The sequence below is a fragment of the Papaver somniferum genome, chromosome 2 (genome assembly GCF_003573695.1).
Source record: "Papaver somniferum cultivar HN1 chromosome 2, ASM357369v1, whole genome shotgun sequence".
NCBI lineage: Eukaryota > Viridiplantae > Streptophyta > Magnoliopsida > Ranunculales > Papaveraceae > Papaver > Papaver somniferum.
In genome coordinates this window covers 187350371-187367859 of record NC_039359.1, presented here as the reverse complement: position 1 = coordinate 187367859, position 17489 = coordinate 187350371, and the positions used below count along the sequence as shown (strand labels likewise).

At 40.0% G+C, this 17489-nt stretch overlaps 1 protein-coding gene across 1 annotated transcript; it reads right to left on the bottom strand.

The window, feature by feature from the left end:
- Positions 1-1556: 1556 nt before the first annotated feature.
- Positions 1557-2611, bottom strand: LOC113352506 (protein ELC-like). The gene has a single exon (XM_026596318.1). It carries the CDS (start codon positions 2609-2611, stop codon positions 1583-1585), a length of 1029 nt encoding a protein of 342 aa, XP_026452103.1. The 3' UTR covers positions 1557-1582.
- Positions 2612-17489: the final 14878 nt, after the last annotated feature.

Below are 17489 nucleotides of genomic sequence, written 5' to 3'. Positions count from 1 at the left end.
AGAGATCATAATACTCTTATGACCCGTTGCATGGAAAGAAGCTCCCGAGTCTATAATCCAAAACTCATCTTGCTTGTCCTCAGAGAGTAGTAGAAAACCTACCGTAATCACCTTCTTGTTATCAACAAGGACCTTCACCGGTTCCGTAGATGCAACTACGTTGACTTCTTCTTGATTACCTTTGTTTACACCATTATTAGCACCTTTGTTTTCCGGACAATCGCGTTTGTAGTTTCCTACTTTCTTACACGCCCAACACTCAACAACACCTCTAGTCCGGGATTGAGATCTCCCCCTAGAATTTCCTCTAGACTTCCATATGGATTTGTTGTTGTTGTTCCTATTCGAACTCCTGCCTCTATCTTCTTGTTGCAAACTTAAGGCCGAACTTGAAGAACTAGAAACATAACCTTGTTCTATTCTTCTCTCCTCTTCTGCAATTAACCTTTGCTGCACATCATCAAGCTTCAACTTCTCGCTACCTGCGGAATTACTAATGGTTGTTCTTGCGGTTTCCCAACTCTTTGGTAATGACGACAACAACCTTAAAGCTTGAACTTCATCATCAAAAGTAATACTAACTTTTGAAAGTTGAGAAATAATTGATTTAAACTTCCCAAGATGTGCTGAAATCGCTTCGCCTTCTTGCATCTTCAGATTAAATAATTTTTCACACAACATAATATTCTCCGAGGCTGATGACTTTTGATACAATTTTTCAAGTTTATCCAGAATATCCTTCGTACTAGTTTCCTCTTGTACGTTATTGTAGAATTCTTCCGTTAGATATCTACGGATCACGGTTACACACTTGCGATCAAGAGTTGTCCATTCATCGTCTTTGCGTGCTCCCTTTTTCGCAACTCCACCCAATGGATCAGCAATGTCTTTCTCATATAGGTAGACTTCCATCTGAGACTTCCAAAACGCAAAGTTCTTCCTATTGAAAACTTTAACCCTAGCTACCGTACTTTCGTTATTATCACTCATAACTCCCACTCCAATAGTACTACGATAAACCCTAAAGCTCTAACCCGAGCTCTGATACCAGTTGTCTGGATTTTCTTAGAGAATCACTGACAACCGCGGAATAACGGATCTTGAGATATTATGATGAGTAATAAGTAAACCAAGCACAAGCAACTATAATAATACGAGAAAGATAAATCAACTCACAAGACACAAGATTTATAGTGGTTCAACCAATACATACAACTTGTATATATTGTCTACGTCCACTTGGAGTTGCACCAACTCAAATCCACTATGAAGAAAAACGATTACAACGTCGGGTGAATCCCAGCAAACCCTTGGTTACACCGCAACAATTACCCGAGACGATAACATTGTCTCTTGTTCCTCACCAATATGCTCTCAATGAAACCCTAGCTTTACCCTAAAAGCTATACAAGAAATCTCTCACCGATCTCTAAATCGTTTTCTACACAACGTAAATTCTACAAGGCCTAATTACCTATTTATATAAGTTACGAACTTGGCCACCAAGAATTATAATCGGTTTAGGAAACCCCTTTCCTAAAATATCACGGCTAACTTTAAGAAATAATTAATTAGTCTTTAATTAACTAACACATATATTATCGAATCGCTCACGTAACCATGGAAAATCTTCAGCACATATTTGGAACGTATTTGAGCTTCTTAAGTTCACCAACATGGCCTTATAAAAGAACTGTTCCCTTGACAAAATTCTAACCTGCTTAAGATAGTCCGCAAGAGATATTACTCCTTCCACAATTGCCTTGTCCAATGCATACACAACATCCTCTATCGCCTCCTCTCCTGCTAGACTTTCCAAGACATACTTCGATTCCATGTCTTCAACTTCAAATGCTGCCTCAATTTTATTTCCAGTGGACTTAGGATCACAAACTCTTAACCATTGCGCCATCATATCGGCCTCTTCTGTCATCTCCAACACCCTTTGTTTCAAACTAGTTCTTTCGTTTTCAATTCCTAGTATTATCGAAGTTGCAATATCAGCTCTATCAACAAGTTCCTCTTGCAAGCCTGATAATGCTTCTATGTCTTCCTCTGTTTTCGATTGCAACTCCGTTACGTCAGACTGAAGCATTGCCACGAGATGCTCAAGGATCTCTAATTTTATAGGATCACTGGAATTGGAGAAAAGTAAATGTGAACTTGAGAAGAAAGCTTCGTGGTGAGCAATCAGGTACACAAGGTTACGAACAAGGTCCAAGAGATTTGACCGAGGATACGTCCAAGTGGTAAGATACTCGGAGGTAACAACACCGGTGCAGTCAACGAAAGGGTGAAGACCATGAGTCTGCGGGAGAACAACTGAAGGCGGTGAATTAGGGTAGTTTTGATGGATCCAAATAGTAAGAGGGATCCGTGAAGCGCATTCAGATACTTGGAGGAATCCATTTACATTGAGAAGGTTAACGGTTCTGCCGTCGTTATATGTGAATATGTCAACTGACGGAACTAAATGTTCATACTCACATAGTAAACAGATGATGTGTTCGCGAACGATCCATTTGAAATTTGGTTCTTCACACGATAGCGTAACAGGGTCAATACACAAAAGCGCAGCATCAACGGACTCGATTGAAGTTTCGGGTGCCATTGTCTGGTACGGGAGAAGTAAAATTGATGAGCACTTGTGTGTTTGAATACAAAGATTGATGAGTACTCGTGTGTATTAATAAAAAAATTTGACGAGCACTTAGGACCACTTCTAATCAGAATCATTGTTGTGGACAATATTTACTCTGTTGGTTGTTGCAGTTGATAGCCTTTTCCGCCCAACTTATATGACCAAAACTATTAATTGGGACTACAAAACAGCTAAACCACCCTTTTGGCCGGTAGCAGGGAAAGGTCAAGTGTCTAACTTCTAGAATGAAGTAAGACAAGCTATACTTCAACTACGATAACTCTCTATTTCAGCTTTTACAAATCCTTTCGGATCTCGATGTCCTGGCTGGAAACATCAACATCAGATTAGAATCTGTAACTAAATAATGAATAAGAAAAGGGTGCACACTGCACAACACTCACTTGAAGAAGAATGAATATTCTGGGTTATTGCAAGTCCAGCCAGAATTCGCCATTCTGAATTTAGGGACGAGACCAAACACGATAGGAAAGTGAAACGATCAAGACCAAAGAAAATTTGGGTCCAATGAACAGAAAGCTTGTTAAACCACTTTTGCTAAGAACTTGACCTTTACTTCCAATTAGAAAGCTTCTTTCTCTCTTTTTCGTGGTTTTCCTTGTTAAACCACTTTTGCTAGGAACTTGACCTTTGCTTTCAATAAGAAAGCTTCTTCGCTCCAATATGCAGTCTTTCTTGAATGGTTTTTTTCTATCAAACCATAAGTTTTCTATTCTTGGTAAGATCATAGTGTCGTCGCCGTCATCATCAAGTAATGGTGGTTCAAACAACTTCAAGTAATCGGCATTTATAACCGAGTACATTCCTAGATAAGGTGGCAGATCCAGACGAAAGGCATTGTCACCAATCTGATCGAGAATACGAAATGGCCCATATCGCAATGGCTTCAACTTCTTACCTTCCCCCTTCAGTCGTTCCTTACCTAATTTTAACCATACCAGGTTGCCAACACCAAAATTACAAGGTACAAGATGCTTTCATGCTTTTCTTTGTATTTGGATTGTGACTTCTTTAGTTGTGCTTCAACAGTCGCATGAATCTGAGATATCTTCTCCAAGAACTTTTGTGCCTTTTGCCGTTTACTTCCTTCCTTCCCCCCATTGAGGTGTCACTAGAAAATACTAGATCGAAAGGACTAGGTGGTAAGTAACCATAGCACATCTCAAAAGGAGATTTTCCCGAAGAATTATGAACCGCTCTATTGAAAGCAAACTGTAGATATGGTAAACTCTCATCCCAAGTTTTAGAATGCTTAGAATTATATCCCCTTAACATGTGAACCATAGTCCTGTTGACCACTTCTGTTTGTCCGTCTATTTGTGGATGAAAAGTTGTACTCTTATTCAACCTAGTGTCCATCATATTCCATAAAGAATCCCAAAAGTGACTAAGGAATCGACTATCCCTATCGGAAATAATCGAATTAGGTAACCCAAAATGCTTACACACATGCTCAAAGAAGAGCTTTGCTGCACCGGCTCCCGTTACTGTCCTTGTACATGGAATTAATGCAATCATCTTGCTGAATCGGTCGACCACAACGAACAAGTAATCATAACCAGACTTGGTCTTTGATAATCCACCAAGAAAATCCATAGAAATACTCTCCCAAGGTCTTGATGGTACTGGTAATGGTAGATATAACCCACGTTTTCTGTTGGAAGGCTCAGAAGTGCTACACAAATTACACCCTCGAACTAACTTAGCCACATCATCTTGCATATTCGGCCAAAAGACATACCTCTGGAGGTTAAGTAGAGTTTTATTCATCCCAAAGTATCTAGCCACTCGGGAAGTGTGTGCCTCTCTCAACCACTGTAAACGATCTCCATCTTCTGGTATGCAAAGTAACTGACCTTTGTATAACAATCCATTTCGAAGTTCAAACTCTCCTTTCAAACCACTCTATACACCTTCTAACACCTTTTTGAAGTCCTTGCTAGATGCGTATGACTCTACATACTCTTGAGGAACAATCGAATGAATTCTCACGGCCACCATTAATGCTCGGACTGGTAGACGAGACAACACATCTGCTAACTTGTTTGTTACTCCCTTCTTGTACCTAATGATAATGTTGAAACTCATCAAGTAAGACATCCACTTCATGTGTCAGGCTTGTTGTAGTTTTGTCTGTGCGTGTAGATACTCCAATGGTTTGTGATCTGAATGTATCACTACTTCTTTACCTAAGAGGTACACTCTCCAATGCTTAATACATTGATATAAAGCATAAAATTCTTTGTCATAAGGTGCATAGTTCTTAATAGCACCTGAGAACAATTCTGAATGGTACTCCACTGGTTTACCATCCTGTAATAATACTCCTCCCAATGCATAGTTAGAAGCGTCGGTCTCAACTTCAAAATTACGTTGTAAGTTAGGCAATGCCAATACTGGTGCTTCTGAAATCTTCTTTTTTAGTAACTGAAAAGCGTCTTCATGGGTTTGCTGCCATTCAAACTTTGCCTTAGCTCCCGTCAAACCATGCAATGGTCCTGCAATATTTGAAAAATGCCGGATAAACTTACGCAAGTAGGAACAATCCCCTAAGAAACTTCTGATTTCAGTTACGGTACTAGGTCTAGGCCACTTAGTGATCACTTCAACCTTCCTTGGATCAATTTTTCGTTGTCCACCACCAACAATGAATCCAAGGTACACTAAATCCTCTTTCCCAAACTCACACTTATTTACGTTCAACTTCAACTGGCCTTCATGTAACACTTTAAATACCTTCTCAACGTGAACAAGATGCTCTTCCCAAGTTCTGATGTATATGAGGATATCATCCAACTAAAAAATCACAAAATCTTCTATAAAAGGTCGTAACAAATCATTCATCAAACGCATAAACGTCGCTGGAGCGTTATACAAACCAAAAGGCATCACCAACCATTCGAACAAGCCTTGTTTGGTTTTGAAAGCAGCTTTCCATGTATCATCTTCTCGGACTCTCATCTGGTGGTATCCGAATTTGAAATCCAACTTTGTAAAGACTCGAGCTTTTTTCAATTGATCCATCACGTCCTCTATCCTAGGTAGAGGATAACGGTTCTTGATAGTAATCTTGTTCAATGCTCTATAATCAATACACATACGCCAGCCTTCATCTTTCTTTGGTACCAACAATACCGCCGATCCACAAGGTGAAGCACTTGGCACTATCATTCCTAATTCTAGGATTTCCTGGACTTGTTTCTTGATCTCATCAGATTCCTCGACGGTCGTGCGATAAATACCTACATTAGGCAGAGAACTCTCCCCGGTCAACATGATTTCATGCTCCACACTCCTTTTTGGCGGTAACCCTGTGACATCAGAAAATAAATCCTTGTATTTCAACTTCAACCTTTCTAGGTCGCCTTCTTGGTGAGCATTCAAGGATGCTAAACATACTCTACTGGACTCCTCTTCAAGAGAACGGATCACAAGGAGAATGAACTTTTTGCTAGCATTCACCAACCGCTTAGCTTGAGTGGATATGATCAAGCTTTCTTCCTCAAGAGGAGAATCTATAACCTGAATCACAAAACTTTCCCCATCTTTGGTAAAGGTATACTTGTGTTCCCTCCTGTGTAGAGTTTCATCTCTATCCCATAGGTAAGGACTACCTAGTACTACCTGGTAGACATCCAAAGGAACTACATCGCATGTAACTTCATCAATATATGACTCATCTAGAGCAAATTTGAACGTGCACCGCTGTGAAACTTGTAAGCCTCCTTCCTTTTGAAGCCATCCTAAAGGGTATGGTTTTGGATGTTTGTTAGTCTTCAATCCTAACTTCTGCACCAAAAAACTTGAAAATAAATTCTTTTGACTTCCCGGGTCAATAACAGCATCAACTAGTGATGTTTTGACTTGCATCTTCACTGTGAAGAGTCACTCCCTAAGATCATCTTTTGAAGGCCTTTATTTTGCCCTTGTCATAAGAGAAAGCTTTGAATTGAGTTCCGTTAGTCCATGGACTTCTTTTGGAGTTTGAGTGACTAGTGATGCCTTCTTGGCTTCTTTCCTCTGCAACCCTTTAGGTTTTAGATGAGGGTTCTTAACCCAAAACTTGTCGACAACATGACCTGTTTGATTGCAATGGGTGCAAGAAAAACCTTCCTTGTCATTAGACTTTCCTTATTCTTTGCTCCTTTCACCTCCTTTCACAGTGGTACCTACAGATTTCACCTTAGTATTTCCCTTTGAATCAGATTTCTTAAGCCTACCCTCAATGGCATTAACTTTTATACTTGCTTCGGAGATAGTATCCACCGAAAACATCTTCAACTCCTTCCGTATATACTCATGGAACCCGGAAATATATTTCATATAGATAACATAATCTCCCAAGTCTAAATCCAGAATCATATCTTGATTCTGAAATTCCAAAGTATACTCTTATACGGTTTGGTTGTAAGTTTGCTTCAAGTTATACCACTTGAACCATCTCTCCTCAAGGTAGCCAACCAGATAAAACTGTTTCCTTACAACTGCCTTGAATCTTTTCCACGACAATACTCCCTTACCTAGGTTTTGTCTTTGATAAGCTTTCCACCAGGTTAGAGCATGCTTTTGTAGCTTCAATGCCGCGAAATAAATCTTTTCTTTTGAACCATATTCAAAGAAAGAAAGTTACGTCTCTAGACGTTCAATCCAATCATCCAATTTTTCTACATCGACGCTTCCATCATAAAGTGGAATATCAACGCGAAAATCAACTTTCAGATTCTTACCATGAGGTTTAGTTGAAGTATGACTTTTAAGAAACTCACTTTTCTTATTTTCGCCATCCTCTTCTTCTTCTTCTTCTTCTGAATCGTCTTCTTCAGAATCATCTTTTTCCGAAACTTCTGGTGAAGGTGTAATATTTTTCTTTGTCTTCGTCTTGGGTGTATGAGAACGAATACATTTACTCAGCTCCTAAAGGGTAACTTGAATTGACTTCATGTCTGTTTGCAGCGTAGCCACCTTTTCTTTCATAGTTTGTGGTTCGCCTTTGTAGATAGGGAAAACGATTTGCTGGTTTTTACGGAATTGAGGAGACGACCGTACGGAGGAGACTCCTTGAACCGAGCGAAATGCTTAACCTCACACAGATGCACTGCAAGAAGGGAGTTCTTTAAGTTCGAGAGATCAATCTGTAGGACTCCGGCCTAAACCAAGACAATGGCCGTTCCAGAGTCAATTCAGTCACAAGAGAGATGGGTCGATCCGTAGGAGGAAAGCTGAGAAATGTGTGAGATCAATGGTGATCGAATATTGTAGGTGTGTTGTGTATTCTGCGTGAAGAAATAAGATAAGTTCTGATTGATTGAATTTTCTCTGTTGAGAGTAATTGCTCAGATGTTGAATTCTTAATCTCTTGTTGTCTGTTGACGAGAGATTGTCATGTCCTTTCAATCATGATTCAGAGACTTATTTATATTGCCAGAATTGTAAACACCTTGATCCCATGAAGTGTGACAGTTGCTGGAGTCAAAGAGTGGGGAAGTGGGAAATCGTGTCAAAACCAGTTGCTCATCGTGCAGAGACTTGGTTAATTTTCCACCCACTACTTTTCTAACTCCTCCAACTGATTGCACGACTTGATCATATTCTCGTCGTGTGTATGAACACACATGCCGTAGACTGCCAGACCAAAACCCTAGTTAGTATCCCCCATGTGACACGATTGACATCTAGTGATTGTGGAGTCAGTTGCTGCCTTTATGGGACGATGACTCCTTGTATTGCTGAGTTGAACGTGATTTGAAAATGTTCTGAGACTCATGAATTGAACATGCCTGCTGAGACAAAAGTATATTGTCGGATAAATATTGATAACTTAATGTGAGCAAATGTTGCTGAATTGTTGACTATTGATAGTTGAACCAATATTCCTTAGTCTGAGCAAATATTGCTCGTATGAGCAAGTGTTGCTCGTCTGATGAATTGTTGGTGTCAGGACCAGATAAGATAAAATATTAATTTAAGACACTGGCAGCTAGTTCGAGCATAATAATAAAAGTGTTGATCACGGTATCATCATAAAATCATTAGTATTTGAGTCTGCTCATAATTATGTTTTGCAGAGCTCTGGATTCGAAACCCTAATTTTTGATCAATCGATGATTTATTGAAAATCAACCAAAGAGTGAAGGAGGGAACGACTACATGGGATGATGAGTCGACCATATAACGCCCAGATGCTCAAATGAGCAAAATACCAAAGTCTCTTGAAGACCAGTTGGTGAAAGGATGATTAAATGCTGGTTTAATCATTTATTGAAATAATGCTCGTGTCGTTAGGTAGTAAAACCTGATTATGCAGAGATGAGGGACCGACCAAGGGGTCATGGGACCGGCTCTTGGTGGTCGTGGGACCAGCTGATCGTCGTTTGAGCAAACTCCCGGTTGTTTGAGAAGAGTTTGGACCCAATATGAGCAATTGAGCAAATTAGGTAATAATCATTATAACATGTGGGACCGGCTATTTGCAAGTCCTAGGGACGGCCTTGGTCGGTCAAGGAGACATTCCCGTGTCACCATAATGTCCTTGTCTCAGTCCTGAGAGTTTCTATATTTTCTGATGCGCGTTTGAGCAATATTTTGAGAAAATATGAAGGATTCAGGGTTTTGCTGAAACTAGGGAATCTTCATGAGATGATGAAATATAGCTAATAAACTAGAAGATTGCAAGGTGTGGGACCGTCCATGGCTAGGGCATGGCCGGCCAGCTAGCAAGCTCGGTCCTGCAACACCTTTCCCAATTTTATGTATTTTCCCTGATGTGAAGGAAATACCATGAAACTGAGGAATTTCATGAGGTTAAGAAATTTCCATGAGATTATGGAAATAATAATAATAAAATAGGGAGTCATGAAGTGTGGGACCAGCTATGGCCAAGGCATGGCCGGCCGACCAAGGAGCCCGGTCCCAAGGCACTTTTCCTAATTTTATAATATTTTTCGTGATTTTAGGGAAATATCATAAAGCCAAGGAGTTTGTTGAAACCAAGGAATTTGTTGAAATCAAGGAGTTTCCATGATATGAGGGAAACATAAAAAATAATAATAATAAAATAAAGGGCATGTGGGACCGGCCGGCTAGGGCATGGTCCCACGAGTTTTCCTAATTTTATATTATTTTTCATGACTTGAAGGAAATTTCATGAATTTAAGGAGTTTTCATGAAACGAAGGATATTTGCTCAAATGAAGAGATTTTCATGAATCAAGGAAAATAATAAAAAAATGACAAAATATAAAATTGGGCTTGGGAATGGCCACGGCTCGACCGGCCGGCCGATGGGCCCAGTCCCCTGGCGCCTCAATTAATAGTTGATTATTTATTATTTTCTTCCTATTTTGCATAGGTTCATCGTTCCTTCGTGTTTTGGAATGCTCGTTCGTGCATTCAGGTGCTCGTTTTTGCATTACTGCTGAGTACACTTGCACCATTTTGGTCGGGGCTTACTCGATAGCGGCTCAGATGCCCGTACGTTGAATATTTATTACTAACCCATGGAATTCTGCTGGGAAGAACCACGAATTGAAGTAATGAAATATTATGCAGAACGTAAAACATTTCTGAATATTCAGTTAATGAATTTAAGGATTAGAGATAATTAATTGTTGGCTCTATACTAGCAGGCATGGTGTCTAGGAGCATTAATTATCTGAGAGTTGAGTAACATGAGATTGTGAAGCGTCATATTTCCTTTATATATTCAGGGAAAACCTTGTTGCATCCTGAAGACGTTATTGCTCTATACTAGCAGACAAGCTGTCTAGGAGCCATCCAATCTTTTGATTTTATATAGAAATAATTACTGAAATTGCTCAGTATTCATGAGATGTGTCATTGCCTCAGCTTAGAGACTACACGTCTACATATACTCTGAGAGATAGTATTCTCAGATAAAGATTTTATGGAATGAGCTTTCATGCTTCAATGAGAGACATGAGCCTCAATACTCATCTGATTGATGGATCAGGAGCATGTATAATTACGATTTTTACGATTTTAACCCTTATCGAAAATCCACCATCTACATTAAGTCCTATGCTTAGCGAGGGACGGTCATGTTCCTAGGTCAGCACTGAATGGTGAGATTTTTCAGTTATAAACAAAATAAGTAATTGAACTTAGTCGTAAGATAAGACGTTACCGGATTTTCGATTGAATGAGCAAACCATGAATTGAATGAAAATCCCAGTGGCATGATAGAGCATCGTCTAATGAGCATAAATTGGTGTAGAACCGCTGATTTGATGGTGGAATCTTGGTCGGTTTAGGACTCACGGGCCAGGCCCAATAAGGAAATCCTTGTGAAATTAGGTTTTTGGAAATAAAATTTGATATAAAAGGAACTAATATCTTTTTTTTTATTTCACCTAGACCGACCACCACCTTCATCAACTCTTCATCTACCTCACGTCAGGGGAAAAAAAATTCGTACGCCGGAGTCGGCCGTCACCACCCATCGCCGGCCGAATTCCGGCCAACTCCGGCGCCGACCAGGTACGTCAAAAAAAATTTCGTTTGATGATTTCATGAGTTGTTCATGCTTTGATCACGTTGAAGTTATATACTTGTGCGTATATGAGTGTGAGTTTTGTACAAAAACCCTTTTTTAGAAAACGTATGTTCGTTCAATCGTTAGTTTAAAAAATTAGTAATAATCCCTGACTTATGAGAGATTCTTTTTTTTTATATAGACCCGTGTTCGGTGATAAAATTTTGTTTATGAGCTTTCATGAAAAGCAAAACTTTATCTTGAAAGATGTGAGCTTTCACAAAATCGAAATAAACCTTCGTTTCAAAGAAAGACGATTGTACGAAGGAAAATAGATTTTTTTTTTTATCAAATTGTGGAGCCTCCAAAAAGAGGCTCACGTCAAAAAATTTATTTTTTACGTGAGTTAATCACGTTTTTTTTTTAATTTATACACATATATGTATATACATTTTTGAAAACACTTTGAGCAATATTTAAAAACAAACAATTATTTGTGATGAAATATTTGTTTAGTTTTTCATAATACGGTGATTAATGATCGCATGATGGAAGTGTTCGTGATTTTATGAAAACTTGAGTTCTGTTCGTCTTTTGTAGATTCGAAGAAACGAGCAAGGTTTTGAAGTTCCAACTCTTGCATCATAATCACCGTGTTAGTAGAATTGTAAAGAGGTAAGAGTTAAGAATTACCATTTTTGTAGTGGATTCATCATCATCATATCTGTAACTTTGTGCTCCTGGTTCCAGAAAATGGTGACTTCCAGCAGCATTGAGTATGATTGCAGCTATTCTTCCATCTCTTCTGAAGAGGATTCCAAAGCTTCCGCAGCCAAATCACGAGCTAAGATGAATCGTACTTAGGGAGTGAAGCATAGTGCGCCTCTTAATGATCATAGAGTTACTTATGCTGATCTCATGAAGATAAAAGCCGAAGATGACAGGATGGATGATTATCGGCGAATAAGGGACCGGGTCCAGCGTAGAGTGCTAGCAGCTGAGGAGAAACTTCGATCTCGAGCTGACGGTGTACCCTATGACTCTGATGCTTCGGAAGATGAACCCATATGGGTGCCACGAGATCTCAAGATTAAGCCAGACCGGCGTACTAAGGAGATCGAGAAACTGGTCAAAGCTGACCTTGAAGCTGAGCGTGAAAAAGAATAGTACTGGGATTCCTTGTACAACGATCCTGAGATTCATCCAGACTTCGTCAATGGCCCTGATAGTGATTCCGGTGAAGAATTTGAAGAGGACTCCGCGAAAGATGATGATGATGAATCTGATAATTCTGGCAAATCTGATGACTCTGATGAATCTGACGAGTAGTCTTGCTCATGAATTTCTCTGAGATTATTTGTTTTTGTCGAAGTAGACATTTTCTGGTTATTTGAGAAGTCTTGCTGTAGAGATATTTCTTTAGAGATTATTTTTGAGCCATAATCCCTTGTCGTATCTTTTGCCAAATCTTCTTCACATCTCCAACTGAATAGGATGGACCAATGCCCATGTAGACAATAATTATCCATGAAGCATGATTATACAACCGGCTAGGAAACACGTGACCTGTTAGATCATTAATTCACGGTTGCAACGTTGATTACATCCGAAGTATTAGTCCCCAGTATTATCATGTTGAGTATGCCTGAGATGTCAGTCCCCAGTATTGTCGCACTTTTTCTATGATACCGGATACACTGGTTCGAGAATTAGGGTTTCAATAAAAACCGCAACAGATTTGACTATATCCACTATAGGATAAGCATCCAGACCTTCAATGTTTAGATTTTTCTATTTAAACAACATCTCGTTTTCTACCTTGTGTATTATCAGAAATAATTTTGAGCACAATCATACCTCTCGTCGCCATGTCCAGCAGTAGTATTTCTTCTCGAAACGAAACTCAATCAAAGAATGAAGTAGAAGCGTCTGTCTCAGTAAGTCATATATTTTCTTCATACCCATTTGATCAGAATTATTGATCATAGAAAATAATTTGTTGCAGGATAATCAGAAGAATCCATCTTCTTCGCATAATTTGAGGCCTAAGTGGACTGTTAAAGCCCCTTCCCGGTACAGGTCAGCTCATACTGAAGCTGGAGCATATGTAAGTAATTCCATAACTTCTCAGTTGAGGTTTTCCATGCTCGATGTTCGATAAAATTAAAAACTCCTTCACTTCATCACAGGTTGATGTTCATATTGTCGTTGATGCTAGAGAGAGTAGGAATGGGAAGTCCGTGGTTGACGATAGAGGCAACCATGTTGACGATGACTCTATTGATTCCGTGGAGGATGAGGTTAGAGCTCACATTCACGAGTATCCAACAGCTGGACTCCCCTTTGAATCTCCCATGACTAATACTTCCCCAAACGATGAGGTGGTCGGTGGATTCGTCATTCCCATATGTCACGTACTTCTGTATAACAAAATTTGGAGACGGTACGGGCACATTGATACAACGGAAATATGAAGAAGCTTTCTCCCAACCCTTCTGACTACGGTTGCCTGATTGTTACCGATCATTGAAGAGATGAACGAGATGAATCTGCGAGATGTCAAGAATCATGAACTGCACAGGTGGGATGAAATGATTTCAACCTGTGAAACCTTTCGGTTCAACATAGGCTGGCTTCGTCGTCGGCTCGAGATGATCAAAATTCACAGGGCGACGACGGCTGCTGATGCGATTTCTACCACAACTGCTTTCTTGAAAGAGGAGAAGGCACTTGCCTTGGAATCGGCAAGAGTCGAGAAGGCTGTCCAGGACTTAAAAGTGAAGATTAAAAACTTTCAAAAGAAGCTTGACATGGTTTTTTTTAAGAATCACTCTCTGCTGGATGATTTAATCTGAGTGAGCATTTATGATTGTTTTCTAATAGGTTTAGGCTTTTTCTTAGGTAGAATAATTGATCATGGTACGAAATAATTTTTTGTTCATTTATGAAATGTTTAATGAACAAAGGAATATAAATTACATTTTTAGAAATACCTGAAATGATGAAAAGGTAATGGTTTTCTACGGATCAGGCATAATATGCTTTGAGCCATTTACCGTTGATGATATTTCCTTCCACTCCTCCATCAATGGCTAAGATTTTGTAATACCCACTGGACACTGCCTTGATGATAACATATGGTCCTTCCCATTTTGGAGAGAACTTGGGAGCAGACATGTCTTGTTGAATGTGTTTTGCTGTCTTTAGCACCAAATCTCCTACTTGGAAAGTTCGAGGTCTTACCATTTTTTTGTAAGCTTTGGAGATCCTTTGTTTGTATGCTTCCACATATTTTTCTACCTTATCCCTTCTTGACTCAAGCATGTCCAGTTTAGCGATCCTTGAGTTGGACACTTCTGCTTCATCCCATTGTACTCCACTGGATGTGGCGATCCTTGCTGAAGGAATCTTGATTTCTGCTGGGAGTATGGCATCAGATCCATAGACAAGAGAGTACGGTGAAATTCCGATTGAACTCCTTGGTGCGGTCTGGTAGGACCATAAAGCCATGGGAAATTGTTCATGCCATGTTCGAGGATTATCATGAATTATTAAGCTGAGAATTCAGATCAAAGTTTTGTTGGTACTCTCCGCTTGTCCATTTCCTTGGGGATAGTATGGTGTAGAGAAAACTTGTTTGATGTCGTATTCCTCGAGAAATTCTGTCACGTGTTTGTTGGCGAAAGGAGTTTCATTATCAGTGAATGTGCTTAGGAACGCCGAACCTGCATATTATGTGTTCCTTGATGAAAGTCGCGATCGTGACTCCAGTGGTGCTTCGAAGAGGGATAGATTCAACCCACTTGGTAAAATACTCAGTTGCAGTGATGATGTACTCATGTTGTTTCGAAGACGCTGGATTGATTTTTCCTATGATATCCAGTCCCCATCTATGGAAAGGCCATGGACTATTCACAAAATTCAATAGGAGACAAGGAGTGTGGATGAGATTACCATGGATTTGGCATTGGTGACATCTCTGAACATGTGCAGCTACGTCGTCTTCCATGGTCGGCCAATAATATTTCTCATGAATCTGGAGAAATAGTTTCCTTTTTTCTTGATGTTCTCCGTCATGCATTTCTTTTAAAATTGTTGGGATTTCATGCTCAGCTAAGCATCTCAGTAGGTTCCCACCAAAACTTTTGCGGTATAAGATTCCGTCAAGAAAGGAAAATATTTTAGCCCTCTAAATGAGTTTGACTGTTTCCTTGTTTTCCAACGGCAGCTCATTGTCGCGAAGGTACTTGATGTAAGGTTCCTTCTCGTCCCCAGTGTGGTGAACTGTCAAAGATTCTAGGTGATGAGGAGGCGTCTGAAAATTGGTACAAGGTCTTTGCAGAGTTCTTGACTAAGCTTCCATGAAAGGATAGTAGTATCCTATCCTTTGGAGCCTTCTGTAAAGTGTTACCACCAACATCTGTCCGCAGATTTCTTCATGTATGTGTTTGAGTTGTTCATCCGCTTCATCGCTTCCAAGGCATCGTGATAAAGATCCGTCAGGATTCCGATAATATAACGCTCCATGAAGCAAGAAATAATTCTTTAGTTCCTTGAGACTGACTTTCCCTTCTGAAAGAGAACTGCTCAGTTCATGAATAATAGGCGCCCTCCAATCGTTTGCTTGAATGTCTTCGACTTGAGCAAGCCAAGTAGATGACACGACGCACCTCTGTACTGTGATTGTTTTTTCTTCTCCTTCGAACTGTAGTTTGGAAGCGAGAGTTGCTAGACAATCAGCATGACTGTTATTAGTTCGTCCAGTATAGACAATCGTTGCATCAGCAAAATAAGCTAATATCCGTTGAGCTTCAGCTCTGAAAGGGGCGAGTTTAATTTCTTTGAGAGAGTCTGCTCCATTCATTTGATTGACCAGTAGTTCTGAATCTCCTCTTATCTCAAGGTGTGTTGCTCCTGCTTGCTTGGCCAGGGACAGGCCTAGTAAGAAAGCTTCATATTCCGCTGAATTGTTTGTGAAATGAAAATCCAGTTTGAATGAGTGTGAGAAGACTTCACCAGATGGAGGTACTAGCACCACGCCCGCTCCTCCAGTATCATTGCTAGGGGTGGCAGACCCGTCAAAGTATAAAAGCCACGTCTTTTCTCTGATGACTAAGATTTCTGGAAACTCGTCGGGTACGTCTTCGTGTAACATTGTTGCATCTTCCCCTGGAAAAGCAGCAAGCAAGTCTTCAACTGCTTGTCCTTTGATTGCTTTGGGCGGTACACATTCTATGTCGAATTCTGACATCTGCAGTAGCCACTTTGTTGGTCTCTCCATCAAGGCTGGCTTTGATAGTAGAAATTTTATGGGGTCGGACTTGGAAACGAGCACGACTCTGCTGGATAACAAATCGTGCCTGAATTTATGGATTACATGTACCAATGCTAGACATGCTCTTTCGGCTTTTGCGAATCGGAGCTGAGCATCTCTCACCGTAAGGCTGAAGTAATAAATTGGATATTCGACACCTTCTTTGTCTTCTTGAGCAAGAAGTGCCCCGATAGAGACGTCACTGGAAGTTGTGTAAAGTATTAATGGCCGTCCTTGCACTGGAGATTTCATGACAGCAGGTGATAATAGTATTTCCATCTATCAGTGTCTAACACAGGGGTAGAATCTAATAGAGCATTCACCTGTTCAATAGTGCTATCGTCGTCAAAATCTAAACCAAAATGGGATAGACAACTTTCTAATGGGTCTTCAGACAAGATGTTTGGTAATGACTCCTGAAATAAGGCTTCTATCATGTTCACCTCCTCAACACATGTGTCATCTAGCTCATGAGGTTGCTTACTGACATTAAAAATGTTCATCTCCATAGTCATATTTCCAAAAGATAAACTCATCACACCATTTCGACAGTTAATGATCGCATTAGACGTAGCTAAAAATGGGCGACCTAAAATCACAGGTATCTGGTTCTCTGGGTCAGGGACATGTTGGGTATCTAGGACCACGAAATCCACTGGATAAATAAACTTGTCGACCTCAATAAGAACATCCTCGATAACACCTCGAGGGATTTTAACAGACCTATCAGCTAACTGCAGTGTCATCTGAGTAGGTTTCATTTCACCAAGTCCTAGCTGTAAGTATACATGGAACGGCAGTAAGTTCACACTGGCTCCTAACTCAAGCAAAGATTTTTCTACCCGGAAGTTACCTATTGTGCAAGCAATGGTAGGAGAACCTGGGTCTTTTTACTTTGGAGTTGTGGTGTTCTGAATGATTGAACCTACGTGACTAGCTAAAAAGGCTTTCTTATGGACACTAAGTTTTCGCTTTCGCGTACACATATCCTTAAGGAACTTGGCATAAGCAGGAATTTGCCTA